The 20,587-nt window shown below is 38.5% G+C and overlaps 1 protein-coding gene across 13 annotated transcripts in view; it reads right to left on the bottom strand.

Annotated features, from left to right (window-relative positions):
- The window catches only part of SATB1 (SATB homeobox 1), a 158,614-nt gene that overhangs the window by 7,164 nt on the left and 130,863 nt on the right, over positions 1-20,587 (bottom strand). For all 13 annotated transcript variants that reach the window (XM_053261230.1, XM_053261224.1, XM_053261232.1 and 10 more), the window contains one exon: positions 332-535. In XM_053261230.1, the coding sequence (XP_053117205.1) occupies positions 332-535 (204 nt within the window). The remainder of the gene's footprint in view (positions 1-331; positions 536-20,587) is intronic.

The following is a 20,587-nucleotide window of genomic DNA, read 5'->3' as shown; positions in this document are numbered from 1 at the left end:
TACCTTCACCAACTCTTGCATCACTCCCCAAACTATTTTTTAAAGGCTAAAAATAATTTTGGAGTGTAAGGATGCTGCTGATAGGGAAACTAAAATTAACCCTGGTGTGCTGTGTTCACATGCCTCTGTATTGCACACAAATATTCAAAATATCCAACTGAAACTAAGTAATGTCAGATTTGAATTCAGAAGTATTCTTATGTATGCATGAAGAAGACACTTCTATTTAAAACAGCAGAAACAGAAGAAATGATTTCTTCTGCAGGAATTAAAGTGCTATCTTTTCCCCCCTTTTCCTTAGCCCATACTGAATAGGCCAAGGTAAACCAACCTGAATCTGCTCTGCTGGAACATGGATAATGTGGGAAGGCCTGTCGCCATGGTGATGAACTGCATTGCTTTCTTGTTCGTAAATGGCATCTCGTTCAGGCTGAGGAAGACTGAGGAACCTCCGGATCATTGATAGATTCTCCCATAGGGTTCTGTTCTCAGGAGAGGGATCTTCTTTCCAACGCAAGAGTTCACAGAGCCATCCCTTAAGAAAACACCATCAAAATATTAGACTACCTTAAACAAGAAACTGTTTTCAAAAATGCTTTCCTTGGAAGCAAATTGGGTGGGGGGTGGGGGAGATGAAGACAAAGCTTCCACTTCCAGTATTCTCATCATTTCACATTTCATCTTGTTACAATCCAGGGAGTTCTATTGAAAATTTATCAGTATACCAAAACAACATCACATTGTTTTACAAGCCTAGTAAGAGTATGCCAACTTTTGGAATAATATCCTAGTTTCACACAGCCACCACATATTTACAAAAAAACACAGAGACTAACCAAAAAGCAGCAGTTTACTATACATTTCAAGTATACAGAGAAGCATCCTGTTTTATCTCATTGCTTTTTGTGTCTGTGCTGCCGATTTTCTTTTATGTAAGCTTGTATCCATCTGAGGGCATAAGAGTGTATTTTGGTAGTGTTGTGTACAGTAATATTTATCATTTTCACTGTTTTCTGTGCTTCATTTTCATTTTTTTTTAAACCCTAGTGCTATTTTTCTTATTCTGAATAAGAAAGTGCTTCAGGTATGTAGCTTGACTAGCAAGCTGGCTTGTGTAAATCACCTGATATACAAGTTCTCTAATGCCCTTTTGAAAGAAAACAATCCTTTGAATAGATATCATTGAACAAGGTATCATCTTTCTGACTATGTGCTCAGAAGGCTCTACAGGAAAAACCTAAACCTGTTGATAAATCTTTATCTAATTCAGAGCCTTTTGGTTTTGAAACTGAAAAATCAAACATGATTTTATATAGGATATGAAGAAGACCACACTCTTAACCATCTATCATATCACAGCACATGCAAACTGTCTATAAAAGCACCTGCTCTAACCCAGGCATGTTCTAGGGAAAACAGGCTTGAAAGTATGCCAAAAGATTGTCCCAGGAGAACTGTAGCAAATGCTAATTTGCTTCTAAAATAGATGCACAGATTTTTTTTTTCCCCTTAACGGTTTAGCAATTGCCTACATGCCATCTTAAATGATATCTGTGGCATTATATGCTTTTTTAACTATTGATTTTAAAGGAACAGGACAAAGGAAACTAATGCTTCATTTTGTTCCACCTAAATATCTGGAAACGAGTAAAAATTAATGCACATGCAATTGAAAATTCTCTTTCAGGTTTAATTTTGAATGGTTTAACAATACAATTCTTGCCATTTATTTAAAGATTAGGGTGGTGGAGAAGCAAAATGTTATTAGTTTGGCAGCAACCAAGTCATAACCTGAAAATATCCTATATAATAGTGCTTTAAATAAGCATTTTGGTCAAACCAGTTTATTATTTCTGTAGAGAGAGTGTTGTGGATTTCACATCCACAGAAAATTAAGCATGCTTAAGCCACTGAAATCAATGGGACTTTAACCACTATTGATGTATGTTTTTTGTAACCTATGTACACCACAGTTGCTAAAATTGGTAGTCTAGGAGAATAACTAAAGAATTGCTCTTCAATACATGAATATTAGAACCTTACATACATCTAGGGTCATATGATGTTGATTCTTCATATCAACATTAAGAGGTCATATGCTGTTTCAGCATATGTTCATAACAGGTCATATGCTGTTTCAGTAGGGCAAGAGCTGGAGCAGCTTAGAGATGAATCCAGGTCAACAGCAAAAACTCCAGAACTCCACACTGGTAGAACATGGTTTTACTGCTCAGATCAGTAAATAATGGATGGGGAAGAATCTTACACAACTCCACTGTATTGAAAGCACTATATTTTCTCAAATTATTTCAAACAAATATTTGAATTTAAGAAAGAGAGAAAACTGGCAGCTAGGCCCAAGTATTTGTATATCCTGCATTCAAATATCCAATCATATTTGATCGAGTAATACATAAATCATCCACACTGACCAGAATCCAATGAGATACTCTATGTGCACCTGAAAGCTTGGGTCATACCCAATCTCAGAGGTAATGTGCTGGCTCAGTTCACCAGTCAGACAAAATATTTTACTTGTCAGATGGTTCCTTGAGCTATGTTGGCACATTACTCATCAGGGTTTTAAACTGCCTTGATTATTTCACTCATCAGGCATCATTTTTCACTTGTTATAGACAAGCAGACGAGTGAATTTAATGAGCCCTCGCTCATTCTGACTTTTGCTTTGAACACCAAACTTCCCTTTCATATGCTTCACCAAAGACTGCTTCAAAAAGTACCCTCAGACTTTTTGTTCTTGCAAGTGAGTAAGTAGTCCTTTAGGGGAGAACAACAAAAATTTCTCCCTCCCTCCTGCTGCTGCTGAGCTGGAGGAGGAGGAAGAAGAAGCACCACTAGTTTCCAATCTCTTGGGATCCCCACAACGTTTCTTCCATTGGTGTAGCACTTCGGGGAATATCGGCCACTGTTTGCACGTGGCACAAAGAGGGGTCGACAAACAAGCCCTGAGCCATCTTAGCTGCTGCAAACTAGTTGCACACTCCTTTTGATCCCAGCTACTGTAATTTTTGCCATCTGTGGGCAAGTCTCTACTATGTATGGAAATTAGAAGGATATCTGGAAATTGACAAAAACAACCCCTCCCCCAGAAAAGGAGTTCCACTTTCCAGATCTCAATCCAATTCTTTGTGGTATACATGAATAATCATAGGAACACAGGATGCTACCATATATATACTGAGGCGGTACCCACAATCAGTGGAAACTGCCAGATGGGATTAAGCAGATAAAGTGGGCTTAGCCCGCTCTCCTGCAGATAAGCTCCCGCAGAGCCCTGGGCGGCCAGATCTGCTGCCGAGAGAGGAGAACTGGTCTTATGGTAGCAAGGATGACTTGTCCCCATAGCTAAGAAGGGTCTGCCCTGGTTGCATCTGAATGGAAGAATAGAAGTGCTAGCACTGGAAGATATTCCCCTCTGGGGATGAAGCCGCTCTGGGAAGAGCAGAAGGTTTCAAGTTCACTCCCTGGCTTCTCCAAGATAGGGATGAGACAGATTCCTGCCTGCAACCTTGGAGAAGCCGCTGCCAGTCTGTGAAGACAATACTGAGCTAGATGGACCAATGGTCTGACTCAGTATATGGCAGTTTCCTATGTTTCTATCAGCCACCCACACAACTGCTGGCTCTGTCACGGAGCTGGTGGGGGCTGCGGGGATTGGGGGCGGCACGGCCCCCGGAAGTTCCAGCATGCTCTGTGCGAGCGTGCAGGGCATGCTGGAGAGACCCCCGAGCCGGGAGGATGCTTTTCAGCCTCCCGGTCGGGGTCTGCTCGTGAGTTGCTGCAGCACAGAGCCACGCCATGGCAGCACATGATCCAATAGCCCAGGTTAGCGGAGCACTCGCTCCGCTAACCTGGGCTTAGGGGAGGGTAAGTTAAGCGGGTTACCCACTGTGGTGAGACCAGGCTTGGCTGCAAGCCCGGTGGTTCTCACACACAGGTGAAATCGGGCTAGGCTCCCTTAGCCCAATTTCACCCAATCATGAGAATCGCCTTACTGAGTCAGACCACTGGTCCATCTATCTCAGTATTGTCTACCCAGACTGGCAGCGGCTTCTTCAAGGTTCCAGGCAGGAATCTCTCTCAGACCTATCTTGGAGATGCCATAGAAGTAACTTGGAACCTAGATACTCTACCCAGAGTGGCTCCATCCCCTTAGCTGAATATTTTACAGTGCTCATACATGTAGTCTCCCATTTATATGCAACCAGGGCGGATCCTGCTTAGCTAAGGGGACAAGTCATGCTTACTACCACAGGACCAGCTCTCTGCATGGGTCACAGAGGGAGGGTTGAATGGGACTACAGAAAGTCTGCATGGGCCACTCATTGCCTGCAACACACCCTTGCAGAGCAGAATGCATATCCCAGACTGTGCCATGCACGAGTGGAAGGGAAGATAGGATTCTAATTAACCTTGCTCGACTCCACCATACACAAACACTGTGCCTGCCATGCTCAATAGGACTGAGCCTAAGGTCTTCCGCTTATATGTATAAAGAGCATAATGATCTGGGTTCTGTTTCAAATACATTAATTTCAAAAATCCCTTGCCCCACTTGATACTGAATTAAAACACATATGTTTTAGAAGACAAACACGTGGAACACAGATGTTGGGGTGAGGGGGGAGACTACAATTTGTTCTTTACAATTAAATAATAATTCCTTAAAAATCATGATTAGGCTGGGTTTAACAAGTAATTCCGGAAAAAGGAAGCCTTGACTCATTTAGCAAGTATTTCGCTCTTGTTGTCACTTCTGTGTTCCGAGTGCAGTCATATCCTTATTAATTACCCATGACTAATAAAACATTTCCAGTAGTTTGCTATTAACCTTTGCCCTGAAATAATACTTCTAATTCCTCACCCCAAAAATAGTGTGATGAATTGCAAGTCCAACTAAAATTGTTAGCTTTTCAAGGGTAGGCCTGTAATTTTGAAAGACTAAAATCAGATGGTTTTGAAAAAGTTTAGAAAAGACGCTAAAACTTTTTTTTAAAACCCCATCTTGTTTTATGTTTTATCTTAAATGAGTTATTTTCCCACTCATTTGCTTTTATTTTAAAAATAGTATTCAGACTTTTTGAAATGATACTAATATATGGCAATATGGAGAATTTTTATTTAAAAACAACAATAGTTGAATTAATTAAAAATATTATTTCAACAGGGCCCAGCTTATGGGTATCTAACATATTTCAATATGTTCAAAGAGAAACCCACCTCCACTCCATTCTTATATTTATCTCAAACTCTCGATACTCTCTCATGTGGAATTCCAACAGTAAATTGCATTTTTGTTGTTGTTTACCAAATAGCTGATTTATCCCAAGCCAACATACAGCAAAAGTGATTAGGAAACAGATATAAGATTGGCATCAGCCATGAATTAGCACCACTGACTTCAGTGTGACAAACTAGTCATGACTAACTTAAATCTCATTACATTCAATGGGATTTAGTCTGGATGCTGCCCATAATTTTTAATATTCTGAAAAATGGCATTAAAAACATTTAAAAGAAATACTTTCATTTAAATAGACTATAGTCTTAATTTGGGGTCAAACCTGAGTCAGGGCTAAAGTTTGTAGGTCATACAATGAAAACTCTACTGCAAATTAATGGATCACTACTGGTACTAGTTTAACAAAGAACACAAGCTGAAATGTGTGTTCCACATCAACAGTTATATAGTAATTGGGGGCGGGAGGATTAAGGAACCCCTCCGTGGTGTAGTGGTTAGAGTGCTGGACTAGGACCGGGGAGACCAGAGGTCAAATCCCCATTCAGCCATGATACTTGCTAGGTGACTCTGGGCCAGTCACTTCTCTCTCAGCCTAACCTACTTCACAGGGTTGTTGAGAAAGAGAAACTCAAATATGTAGTACACCACTCTGGAGGAAGAGCGGGATATAAATGTAATAATAAATAATAATAATAATAATAGAACTCGATCACAAATGCTCTGCATAGCTGTACAACACACACAGTAGACCACTGCTAAGCCTTTATTTCCTCAGAAAAGAGTAAAAATGAAAATGACATTGGGAACATCCTAATCTTCTGTGCAGCCAATTTGCCAGGCAACATTGCACTGAATATACAAAAGGAACAAGGCAAAATATAAACATTAGTCACATGTAAATATGTTAGATGAACTTTCAGGATGTTACTACTTTCTAAACTGACAAAGTTTAATTTGACACCTTCTGTTCTAAAGCCTTTGTTTCTATTCAAAATCACGCCTTTAGCTGCTATTAATCACTACACTCTCTCCCTATTACTTAGATACTGGCATGGGCCCTTAGGATAAGCTGAAAATGCCATGCAGATGAATTCTGAGATAATATGTTCAAACCTGTTATATACAACACAAATCCTGTAAAGTTATGTATTGTAAACCTACATTTATTGAGAAGTCAAGTTTCAAATCCATCTGCTACAAAGGAAATACAGCTATGCACTTTATAGGAGCTGAGTGACATATGCAAGTGTCTTGCTACAGTAAGCAAGAAAATGGTGAAAAAGATGCTAAATCGAAGGCAGCTAAGTAAGTTTTGGGGGGCTGAGTTTCTCTTGGGAATTTTATTAAAGAAACATAGGCTATTTTTTTTTTCCAAGGGAAAAGAGGAACTGCCAAAATATTCACTGAAAGTAAGTGCTCAGAATATTGTAACTTGACTCCATGCTTATTTTAAAGAATTAGAAACTGTGTACCTTTTTGAAATATGTTACTGTATAGGACTTTTCAATTGCAAGCCTCAAAATGTTGAAGTGAATGATTTGAGTACCAACACTTTCTTAGAGAACCTCTTCTTCTTCTTTTGAAAGTGTGTCCGATGCATAAGAGGAGACAGAGGCAAAGGTACAGGTCTTAAAAAAATGAAGAGGGGTATCCTAGGATTTTCACTGCTAAGTGACTGTTCATGGCTTTAAATAGGAAAGGACTTCCCCATCCAGTGAAGTCAATGGCAGAACTACTATTCATATTGATCTAGCTAAGGAGATTTTCAGGTGTATAATTTGTTGGACTGTGGTAAAAATCCAACACATATTTGAATGCACATTTCCACCCACATTCTGGTGGAAGTAGTTACCAGTAAATATATTTTAAAAGAATAACGGATTTTAATGTACATTCCCGGAACCCTCAGTTACAGAGCGGGGTTGGGGGGAGGGGAGACTTTACCCCCCCCTTTTTTTTAACAATGTCACTTTTTTCTTTAAAGTGAGAAGAGCTAAAATTTTCAAATTCTAAGATCAAAAGACTATGTCATAATGCTTATGTTAACACTGAGGGCTTTTTCCTTCCAAAAATTACATGCAGGAGTATTTTGTTACAATCCCTGGGGCATAGAGTATCATAAAAATATGCAGTATTAAAAGAAATCAGTCTAAATAAGAAGGTTATTTGATACAAACGTTTTAGTGAAAAGCATGAATTACATTTCATATGCAGTATGAACAGGGTTTTAAGTACATAATCCATTAAACAGTAGTTTTGAGTAAAAAAAGAGAATCCAGTCTTGTTGTAGACTAAACTGCAGTACGCATTTTGAATGAGCTCATTGTCAACAACAACTAACTGTAAAGCTAGCAATTTATCATTCAGCAAATAATATTCTAGTTTTATAAAGAATCAGTAAGTGTTCCTTATGCTAATGAAGACAGTTTTTAATCTGCCCACAAACATGCTAATAGAGGGTAATTTTTCCCATTTACAAAGCTGAAGGCACTCAAACATAATTTCACATCTACGTTCTACAAACTGGATAAAATGGACTTCTAAAACAATCAATGCCACCTAATTCCTCACCTTTAACACAAAAGACTAAAATGGGTAAAGTCAAATTCAAAATACAGATAATTTCCCTTCAAAACCATTTAAGTCTCTTTGCATATCCTCTGGATGACTGTATTAGATCAATTGATCAATAGATATTCACAGCAATTATATAGTTAAAGTAAATACTGTGTACTTTCTTGGGTTTAGACCTGTGAGCTCTTCACAGTACAGGAAGGTTGCTTTTGGAACAAAAAAGTCTTAATACTTTCAACAATGAGATACATAATGGTGGCAAAAGATTACTGAAAGCATTTTAAATTATTTACTAGGTTAAAAGGGTGAAATGGTACTTTAAATACATCAAATTTCACATCATCTGGGCCATTTTTTGGTGGCAAAGTGGTATTGATCTTTCCAAATGCTTAAAATTAACTATTTCCAGAAGGTCATTATTTGATTAAAGGCATTAAAGTTAAGGGCAAGAAATGATGCACTCTGTCTTCTATCCCATTGAAATAATCACATAATTTAATCAGAACTATCCCCTTCATGTCCAGTAATAAAAATGTTTGTCTTGATTTTCCCTTCTTATCTAACGTATTAACCCCTTTAAATGTTACAATATTTTAAAAACAGTATCTACTGCTGGAGGCTTCTCTGTAATAGAGTGAAAGAACACATATCAACTGAAATTGACTCAAATGTGTCACCTTGGAATATTTATTTGTAATTTTACAAGAGAGCACAACTGCCAACTGGCCCAATCTTAGTCTCCACTGTTTCCCTTGCCTTAAAAAGTGAGATGATCTGTCTTCAAAGAAAAAAGCAGCAAGGGCCCTGCCTCACCTGCTGCCACCCCAAAGGAGCAAGGGATGGAAAGGTATTCTTGATGCTCTTCCCTTCTGTAATTACCTTATACATCCTCACTTGTACAAAGCATTTCAAAGCAACAAACAACCCCAGACTACCACTATCACCCTACACTCTGCTATTTTAGATGGTGCACAAGCAAGTGAATAAACTTGGCTCCTAGCACTCTTGCTAGACAAGATCTCCCTCCCCCGGGCAGCCTTAAAATATATATATATGAAATTTTAAAAAGAACTTTCCCAAAAGTTCATTTGGATGGGGACATTTAAGATCTTAACATGGATAGAGCTTGTTGTTTCCAGACTGTTAGGTTTAGATGAAGGTGGAATGATATAAATCACCAAGGTTAAATTAATTAATTTAAATCATATTTCATAACATTTCTGAAGATGCATGCACACTAGCTGATTGGTAATGCAATTAAAGCATGTTGCTTTGCAACTAAGTACGTTTATATAACTGAGAAGCACATTCACAATGTTTAGCCATTCAGCCTACATACCTTTTGTATTGCAAAATTATATCTGCTTAGAAACAAGAGACAGAGTTCTGCTTTGTTATCTCTGAACATATACAAAGATGTTGAGCAAGTTCATTTACTTCAAGGCTAAAACTGCTATCCTGGACATATCTATTTCAATCCAATTTCACTAAGTGAGAATTACTTCTGAATAAATATGCATAGAACTGGACTCCAAATGTCCAGAACCTCCAAGAAGAAGGGGTTTATAGTTCCTGGGCAAAATAGTTTCTCCATAAGATAGAAAAATAATATTCATGCTCTTTAGTTGCTAAAGTAATAAATAAGTACAAATTGAGAACTGAAAGCCTTAGAGAGCTTCAATAGTTGGTGTTATAAAACAGATCATACAAGATCATGCAAATGAACTCAGTGAATGAACTTGAAAAATACAGGTCAGCATTTCCTGGATCCTAGTGCCTGTGATGAGAGCAGAAGGAAATACACTACAGGTGGCCCTCGTTACCCATGGTTTCAACAACCATGGTTTCACATATCCACGGATGGGTCTTACGAGACCCGGTTTCTTTATCTGTGGTATAAAAATAGGCAAAATTCGCCTATTTGCAGTTTTGAGTGGCCAGAAATGATTTCCAATGTAATTTCTTGCCATTTTACAGTTCACAATCATTTTGTGGTTCTTAAAAAAATAAATCTGTGATTTTCCATGAAAAATAAGAGGAACTGTGTGTTTGGGGAAGCATTGCTGGAGAGCAAGGTATAGTACTTTATTTCTCTCAAATCTGCCCCACCCACCTGCTTTTTTTGGCCATTTTGTGTGTGTAGGAACCTAACCCTTAGATTCCCATTGGGGTAAGGTTTCCTTATTTGCAGTTTCCATATTCACACCTATAGGCAAAAATGGAACTGCTCTGCAATGTATGAGGGCCACCTATATACATTTTAAAAATGCATAGCTTCAAAACCCAGATATTTTCCCCAGGTGGTTTTTCTAACTATACAAGTATAAATAATGTAACCCCATTTTTGGATATTTATCAATTCACTGGCAAATCATTTCTTTTTGAAACCTGACCCAATAATAGAATAAAAAAGGCTTGCTGCCTTACATTATTTTTCTACAAAAACTGAACTAGGTGCTGCAGAACTTCCATTGTAGATGCAAATTGCTTGACTATGCAAATGAGGCCTTGGAGTAATGTCTTGACTGCCAATGCTAGAAAAAATCCAAAGTTTCAAACACTAATGTAAGATTGTAATACTTCAAGAACTCGAGGATAGCAAAGCTCTGATAATGGAATTGTTTCTCTAGAAGAAAACCAACTGATGTAGGGTCAACCAATGACAGACATAGCAATGTATGTTTCATCTAGTTCTACTTATAAACTAGAACACTAACCACATAAGGATGATCATGTATTTTGCTCTTTTGGATATGTTAAAAATGGGCAACCATGCCACTGCCTATTACTGCAAAGACCTGACCTCCTCTTCCACCTTGTGTTCTGTAATGGTTGCCTCCAGTGATAACAATGCATCTAGCCTCGCAAACTTGTTCACACACTTAATCCCTCTGCAATGGTTTTTTTATGGATCCCAGACTCTAGATTTCCTTAGAATCATCCTTGCCCACCTTCAGTCTGCATCCAAGCATCTGCCTTTTACTTTCCTCTCCATACATTCTAAGTGGACATTCTAATTGTCCATCCCTACAGCATGCCAGACACTTTTCTTTTCTCAAGTCAGAATCCAAGGGACTGTGTGTTTACCACCATACATAGGGCCACTTCTCTCAAGCCCCAGTGTCATATTGGAAAGTGCGCTCAGCTGGAATGTGTAATTCTTCCCAATGTTCTCTGTGCACTTTCCAAAAAGGCACTAGTGATCAACAGTACTCAATTTCTTTTAACAGGACTCCAAGGATCAGATCAGCATCTTTACTATGGTCATTGACCAGAATAAGGGTCTCCCCAGTACTGGAGAAAGTAGTAGACTGCTAACTGGTTTTAAGACAGTTTTGAAAACAGGACTGGTATAGACTGTATACAATGCTATCTTAAGCATCACCATCTTATAATAATACTGAGTGTTATACAGCAACAAAATACTCATAGGCACACAATCTAATAAACATGAGACAAAAGGAGTTGGAAGGAAAAGAGAACCTTTGCACAAGTGAGGGGAGACTGAAAGAGAGACACATAGAGCAAAGAATTAATCTAGAGACAGGAAAGGAAAAAAGAACCAAATAGTACTCAGTTAAAACCCAAATGGTCTTCCTAGACAGTTGTGTACTACAACTGTGTCATGAACAAGAATGGTAAATCTAAACCTTAGGAACATGTGGGCAAGTCTGAGCTTCTTACAGAATGTGCCTTGGATTAGGAGTGCAGTCAAGATTCAGAAATAAATGACATAAAACCACAATTGACAAATACATTTTTAACACATGGAAATTTGAAATATGTTTCTAAAAGCAAATAATTAGTTTTATTCCAACTTTGCTTTTTAAAGTCTCAGTAAAATTTAAAAACAAGTCAAGCTTGAGATTTTTAGTTTTTGCTGTATTCCAATTATCTAAATTTGAGCTATTGTTTGCCTAAATTATCTATTCCCTTATATTAGATACCATTTCATTTGTGCAATCTCTCTTTTCCCTCTCATTTGCATACATTTGCAGCATTTGTTCCAGCTTGTCTTTCCTGATTACAACTACATATACACAGAAATGTTGCAAGGCCAGCACAAATTAGGGAATCTGCAGATTTCAATCCCTATGTGTTTTCTGTCTTTGTGGAATGAAGGAAATGGCAACCATCTCTGAGTACAGTTTAGGGGGAAAGGTTATATGCTTAAAAACAAAAACAGCCTTGTATCTTGTTTGTACATTAAACACACATTTCTTTCTCCAAGTCCTTTATGCTTTCTACTAGTATCACTGTTATATAAACAGCCAACACTTTTAGGGGGTTTGCAGTATTGCCTGGGATCTCCACATCATTCCTTCAAAACTGTAAAGGTTTTGTAGTGCTCTGTATTCAGTCTACGTTAGTCCTTCAATGCTGAATAAATCTGATGGCTGAGACCTCGAGAGCTCCTCATGTCTGCTCACAGAACTTCTAAATATACATGGGGGGAATCTGTATGCTTCTCCAGAGGATCCCCCTGACGGCGGTGTGTGTGTGTGGGCGCATGCGCTTTCCTGGTGTGTGTGGGGACCCCTAATGGAAGAAGGATGGTAAAAAACAACAAAACAAAACAAAACCCCCATGGACACATTTGCTGAGAACGTGAGGTGTTTTTAAAAAAAACCAAAACCAAAACAAATTTTTGTATTCACCCATTCAAGAAGCTAGTTACAGTTGTATACCACTAGTTAAAGTTCATCTACTTGTTCCAACTTCTTCAGCTACCAAAACTAAAATTAATGAACAGTTTACCTGGACAGTTTTCTTAGTACTTATTATGGTAAGAATGAAACAACAGCTTCATGATAGCCCTTCAATTTGTGCCTTGGCCATCAGCTTACAAGCCCTAGAGAATCTTGTTGTTGAAATATCTTTGCCTGGACTGCAAAGAATGCACAGAACTTAAGTGTGAAGAAGGTCAACCACACAAAGGACCACTTTAATGAATTGTATTCCTACTCAAATGCTTGGCATTACAAGATTCAGAGGCATTCTTGGAGATAATTTTAAAGGTTTGTTTTTTAAAAAACAGCTAACCTTGTCTAGTCAAATATTTGGCATTAAGCAATATCACACAGTCAACCATTTGGTTAAACATAAGATATAATCTTATATTATGGAGTAAACAACTGTGAAAACCAGTATTTTCATCTACACATTATTTTATTTTGAAAATTTTGATTCTATTCTATTAGATCTTCATTGGTCAGCTATGATAGTTGATCATCCTGGACACTGTGTTTTTAAGACTTGGGATTTTTGCATGTGTGCCAAAAGATTATCGATGAAAAAATCTAGATATGGTAAGCTGTGATTTAAATAAACAAATCCATAGCTGTCAGCAGGAACAGATGGGAATTAATATAAAGAAACTTACATGAATTGTCAGAAACAGAGGTAAACTTCAAAGATAAGAAATGCATTTTTTCAGCTACTGAAGGATGAAGAAATTGATGTTTTTGTTTTCTGAAGTATCATATTTAATCCATTAACCAGTCACATCGTCTTGCCATTATAATCTCTACTGCACCTTGCCTTTGATGTGAAAAAGCTGTCAGCATGGCACAGGAGGGCTTTTTTCTCTTTGTTGCAACCAAATGCTATAGAAGCATACAAAGAAATGTTTGTACCTCAAGTGTAGTTTTTATGCTGGTCTACCAGAAGCCTAGGTACATACCAACAAAATCAAATATTTCTTTAACTCATTATCTTAACTTGTAATTAAATATTTTTTTAAAATAAAAAAGGATAAAGAGCAAACATTAAGCAAAATAAAATGCATAGCTCAATGTATCCTTGACAGTTAGAAGGCGTAGTATGAACATAAGGTTATCTACCTCCTTAAGTGATAGCTTTATGAGTTCAGCATAGAAAACACTCACACATCTTTAAAATCACCAGTTTAATGCACCTGTTCTAAAACTGGAGGGGAGAGGGGGGAGACATATACTATTCATATACTGCACTACAAAGTACTCCAAGTGTTACCACTAACCTTAGTTTCTTATCTCATCCTCTTTTACCTCTCATTTTCCTCCTCACAACTACGGTTCTCTTGAAATTTCTTGACTTCAGTAGAGTAGTGACAGGCACAAGCCCCTAATCAAAAATATAATAGGCATTCTTGTGCAAATTACATTCACATGTAAGAAAGACAAAGAGGTTAACAATTGGGATTTTTTTTTTTTTAAGATTGTTTTCTTTTTCTTTCCCAGTCTATTCTCACTAATATCCTAAGAATACAAATGGCAATTATAGACAGAAAATATCCTGGACAAAAAGGTACTTAAAAATCAAAACAAAGGGAGGGAAAGCCTGCCAATTAGTTAATATATTCAGGCTTGAACTGGTACATTACAATGTCTATCATAGGTCATTAAATGAGTTACTGGGTTTTACAGAAAGTGACTGGTAATAAGCATCTCCTTGTATCTCTTAAAAGTAAGAGAAGTAGACATACAAGTTTTTGATTAGGAAAAAATCTAATCAAAGTGTTTGATTAGAAATATCTATTTTTTAAAATACACAGTCATCACTATTGCTGGATTGGTGGGTAAAAAAATAAGGGTAAGAACTGGAAATCTTGATTGCTGACAGCATTTCAACAAGTTACACAGAACCACTTTGGACATTATAACAAGTGGGAAATTCCCTATTGCTGCTGTGTATGTAACAGCACAAATGAGGACTGTACAAGTACAAGATACACTTGTGCTTTCCCCACTTGTGAGATTTGTATTGTTCACACGCCCATTCTTTCAAAGGCTTCCACAGTGAACCAATTCCTGAATCTGGAAGTTTTGACTATGATCCATGAGTAGATTACAGCACACCACTGATTAGCAAAATATATTGATGTCATAAGTATCCTGAAATGTTTGTGACAGGATAAAAACCTCATTGATCACAGAAAATTCTACAATAGATTTAATAATGGAGAAAATATGTCCTTATCTCTTGCTTTTCAGTTTTCACAGAATGGGCTGTGATGTGATTTAGAAACCGAAAGACAGGACCTAGAACCTAACAGTATGCTATCAGCTGGGATGCCATTTCAGCTTTTAGTAGAGGTTTGGTAATTAATGAGATTTCATTTTGGATACAGTTTAAATACCAATAAACCTAATGTGGGTAGTATGTAGCAGAATGAAGTTTGTGTAGATATGCCCATGCATGTTAAGACTCATGTGGAGAAATCCATGAATCTTGACATATAAAGATGCACACATGAGCTGACACCCAGGTTAATGCCCTGTGCACACTACAAATGAGGAGTGATTTTTGTCCATCTCCCCTTCCTTTGGCAGCCCACAATACCTCTCAAAAATATGACCCTCAGGGACATATTTTCAGGAGGCACAATAGGCTACACAGGGAAGTAAAGAATGGCGATGATTGCCTATCACTGGAAGCACTAGTACAACATTACTCTGCATGTCAGCTATGGATTCCATACCTGTACCCACATCTTTGGTAGTTTCCTTTTAAGAAGTTTCTCCCACATAAATTCTCCAAACTGTTCTTTTTCACCTGCACAAAAGTCCAAATGCAGGGAATCGCGTGAGAATATTTAAAAGGGGAGATTAGGGGGAAATATTGTGCCATTGCATCATTTCCTCTCTTGAAAAACCTCCAAATCATTTTTTTCTGAATTCAAAGGACTTTAGAATAGCATTGATATTAATTGCTGTAATTGTTAATACTTAGAAAATATCAGCTGCTTCTTTTAAAACTCGAGTATGTTGACACTGTAGGTTCCACTTGGACTACCACATCCACACACTCTTCCTAGTTAAACGTGAAGATAATCATAGCAATAGCCTCCAGAAGATTTCCCAAAAGAGTGCCAAGTGAGGTGATCGGTGCCAAGATTTTCTTGACCTGCTAGATTGTTTGCTGTGTAGAATATGAAATATATTTAGTAGAATATAACACAATTTCATTTTCCTCATTAATGGAAACTGGAAGTGGGAAATAATTGAACACTCTTAATTTACAGAACATCACAAACAATATTGCTCTCTCTCTTTTTCCATTGATCTTGTTCCTTCAACTCTACAATCCTTTGCCACCTACCAAAGACTTTTTCTGCCATTCTCCCTTGCTACCTCAGTGCTTGGAATTCACCTCAGAATACTAAGCAATGCCACATCTTTCTAGCCATCCTCAAAAACAAACTTTTCCATGTAGCCTCTTGGCTTTTCCCAACAATGCAACATCCCCAATTGAAACCAAGCTTAAGTGTGTACAGCAGCATTCACTTTCATTCATTCCTTGTTACTCTTGCCTCTCCTTTTTCTCCTCTTCCTTGGTTGTTCCTGGCACTACTGAAATCTAGACACCGAAAAGATTTCTCTCTCTCTTGCTTATGTTACTTTGAAGAACCTCATGTGCACTGATAGTGCTAGTATTCCATGGAACATGATGGAGGTTTGAATACAGCGGTTGCAAAGCCGCAGAATCCAATAATAACATAATACAATAAAGAATGGAACAAGGTCCTACAGTACTCAAAAATATAAAGTCAATGATTTTGGCTTTAGACTGGCATTAAACTTAATTGTTGAAAATACATAGAAAATATCAGATTCTGATATTAATACATTAGGAAATATAAGCTATGCAATAGTTAACTATTGAAAATGGTGTTTTTCCTCCAAGAGCTGCTGTATATATGAATAAAATGATTTCCTATGAATGCAGTGCTCCTGATAAATGTGAAACTAATAGACACCGGAGTATTAATACATAATATACTAAAATTTGATTTGCTTGAGATTCACCTAGTGTCGAACTCTCTCTGTTTAGCTCTTTAGTATGCTAATCTGGGTCACTGTCTGCAAACAGAATTAAATTTTTAAATAGTCTACTCAGAATTTAAGATATCAAGAAGGTAGTCAAAATAAGCAATGTGTATACAAGAAAAAAAGGTTTAAACTAATGAAAACCACTAGACTTACATTGGTCAAGTGTAGATGAAACACATCTGATCTCCTAGCCATGTTTCTGAGGTTGGGAGCATGCTTGTGTTTTCCTCACACTTCCTTGTTCCCTTTCAAAATGATTTTATTTTTTATATTTTTATCCCATTCTTCCTCCAAGGAGCCCAGAGTGGTGAACATGGTTACGTTTATCCCCACCACAACCCTGTGAGGTAGGTGGGGCTGAGAGATCAGTGACTTTCCAGAGTCATCCAGTGAGTTTCATGGCTCAACAGGGATTTAAACTTGGGACTTCTCAGTCCAAAACTTGAACCACTACACCATACTGGTTTGTTTTATAGGAACATAGGAAACTGCCATATACTGAGTGAGACCATTGGTCTATCTAGCTCAGTATTGTCTTCACAGACTGGCAGCGGCTTCTCCAAGGTTGCAGGCAGGAATCTCTCTCAGCCCTATCTTGGAGAAGCCAGGGAGGGAACTTGAAACCTTCTGCTCTTCCCAGAGCGGCTTCATCCCCTGAGGGGAATATCTTGCAGTGCTCACACATCAAGTCTCTCATTCAGATGCAACCAGGGCAGACGCTGCTTAGCTATGGGGACAAGTCATGCTTGCTACCACAAGGCCAGCTCTCCTCTCCCAGACCAGGTCTCCTCTCCTCCATCTATGATGCAATCTACACCATGACTAACCAGATGTAATATCGTTAGGCAATCTGCTTTGAGAACTTTTTTTGTAGAAAATAAAACTCCTCTGCCACCGCCCCCCATAACCAGGGTTCAGAAACTGGTTACTAGGGCAATCCTGATTAAAGCTGACATGATTTCCACAGATGCAGAATTCACAAGGAATTTGTTCAGGAAAAGGGCAAATGAATAGATTTGTAATACTTCAAACCTATTTTCATGACCAGGCAGATGGTGTGTGTTTGCGGGGGTGGGGATGCACCTATCTTCCCCCACAGACACACCTGAAGTCCTCTTCAAAGCACTGCTGTGTGCCCACACAACCCGTGCTTTATGAAGCAGTGCAGATCTCTGGAGGCTGTGATTCGTCATCCTGTGCTCCAGGAATCCTGCAATGCATCAAGCAATGAGTGCAGTGCACTGGAGGATTCCCCTGGGAATCAGGTGCTCTAGGCACGCAACTCTTGTGTATGCTAAGGCTGAGTGCAGCATGATATACGGCCCTGTACATGGGGTAAAAAACCCAGGCTTTTTAAAGTCCTAAAAAACCCATACCCTTTAACCAGATAAAAGCCTGGGTAAAAAATCCGGGCTTGCGGGGTAGGCAGTGCTGGGATCGGGCTTTATTCCAGTCTTGCACACGATCAACCCTATCCGGGTAGGGCTCCTTGTGTGCATAGCTTTACTGCTTGAATTGTGCCAATAGATCCTTTATCACTTTTGTCCAGATATCATTCAATATTTGCTGCATCTTATTCTTCCGCTATGTGAAATATTAAATGAAAAAAATCTTTTCAGCCTGTAATCAAGTATGATTCACTTTAATTTCAAGCAGTTATGATAAAAGATTCAGAGAGTGCCATGTAAGCAGCCTCCTATAATTGTAACTTTTACTGGTGTGTTTTAAACACACAACAACAATACTTACATTATCAACTAATCGGTTCCTGTGGAAGGAAATTACTGCCTCTCCTTTGATCACCTCTTTCTCCTTGCTTATTAACTGTAGTTTGCCTAATTATTAGAGAATTCCAGTTCTTATCTAATACTTTGTTCACTGAACTTCCAGGCAGAAGTGATCTGAATATGCAGCTGAATATAAAAGCTGACACTTTGAATTCCTTAGCTATATTTATATCTGACCTCAGTGCCATTAATACTAGTATAATCTACTCAAGTTGTTTCTATCCTCTCATTTACATCAAGTTTTATGAACACACTAACCTCTGTTTAAGTTTTCTGGTTGTTGTTTTTTTTAGCTCTGGAGACAGTTTAAGAACTTTTTTTGGTTGAAAAGTGATATAAAAATATGTTAACAACAATACATGAAAAATACAAATGTAACTGTTATAATAAATGCTCAAGAACATTGAATGGTTGGTGTAGGGCAGGCCTGCTCAACTTCGGCCCTCCTGCAGATGTTGGCCTACAACTCCCATAATCCCTGGCAATAGCAGAGGATGTCCACTGTGGCTGAGGATTATGGGAGTGGTAGACCAAAAACAGCTAGGGAGGCAAAGTTGAGCAGGTCTGGTGTAGGGGAATCCCCAAGGTGTAGCTGATCACCATGGGTAAAGATGGTGGGCTTCATGATGGGGCTTCTCCCACCTGGGTGTTGCAGGAAGACCCTATCAGGCTGTAGAAGAAGTAGACATCAATACATCCACCTGGAAGTGTCCATGCTGGCCCCAGCAGGGAGATGCTGCCTCGTTGTCAACTGACAGCATGGCTTCGCAGGATCGGGAGCAGCTCTTGTGAGATCTCAAGGCGAGATCTCACAAGACATGCCCCAACTGTCAGGAGCTATACAAGAGAGGTCAGGCCAGTGATGAGGGGCCAGTTCAGGCGGCGGGCTTGGTGTGGAAGGAGTCCAGCAATTCTGACTGAGCCTTGGAGGTAGCAGCATTAGGGCGGGGCTGGTGAATGGAACAAACCCTGCATGTAAACCTTAACGCTCCCCTGGTTGAAAACTCAGAGGCCATTTCAATCTCCTTTGGCAGCAGAAGGTAGATGGCTGTACTGAGAGCCTGACAGTTGGTTTTATGTAAGTGCTATATTCAAACTTACTTGTCTAGTAGGAGAAGGTTTCCAGCAAATGTCACCTAATTAAAATCTTCCTGCAGTGTCCAAGGCACTGTTATAAAACTCAGAACACATACTCTATAGAACATTGCTGGAGCAGCTGTGCATCACTGATGATGAACTTGCTACAAATACATTTCTAACATATGCACTCATTCTCTCTGGTTTGGAGGTGGTGAAATCTAAGAGAGAGCGACTTACCTAAAGCTACTTGCATTGTTCCTGAACCCAAGGTCTTCTATACCTGTGTCTAAGCCTCTATCCAAGTGGTCTGCATTAGCTGTCCCATAAAAGAAGGCAAAAATCCAGAATTTGAAACTCTGCTTTCAAGTCTAGCAATGTTTTTACCCTTCGTGATCTCTGGGCGGGTTTTACCTTCATTGCCTCTGGGCGGGTTTTGTTGTAAACCCGCCCAGAGACTTGCGTTTTGGGCGGTATACAAACGTGTTAAATAAATAAATAATGATCTATGACTACAACTATTAGGGCTTCTGCATCTTTGTTATAATCTTTTTGTATCACTTTGCTGCTCAGTTATATTCATGTTGACCTTCACTAAAGTGAAGTAATGGTGTTTTAATGTGAACCGCCCTGAGCCTTTTGGAAGGGCGGTATAAATTTTTTAATAATAAATAAATAATAAAGTGCTATTACTACTATCTTCTTGCTTCACAGAGGCTCCTTAAATAATGGGAATCAGCAGTGCACAAGCAATACAAGATTTGCAAGTGGTTATGTAACTTCATCTAACTCGAGAATTCATAAAGAAGGCAAAACAAGACACAACCTACTGTTCATTCTTGGAACGTGGTCATATGATGCATTTTTATCATTTTTAACCCATGCTTAGTGTTTTAACATATAAATATAACTATTTAAAAGAGAATGTAGCATAGTTTAGTTGGCTTTACTTTCAGGCTGGATGAGAGGAGCAGAATGTCTGGGTATGTTCGTCTGGGAGCATCTGATACTAAAGCACTATTGACAGTAAGCAGGTGCAGTCATGATTAGCATCTGTCCTCACTATTGTCAGG

The sequence above is a fragment of the Hemicordylus capensis genome, chromosome 6, assembly GCF_027244095.1.
Source record: "Hemicordylus capensis ecotype Gifberg chromosome 6, rHemCap1.1.pri, whole genome shotgun sequence".
In the NCBI taxonomy this organism is placed as follows: domain Eukaryota; kingdom Metazoa; phylum Chordata; class Lepidosauria; order Squamata; family Cordylidae; genus Hemicordylus; species Hemicordylus capensis.
This window is presented reverse-complemented; position numbering and strand designations above follow the sequence as displayed.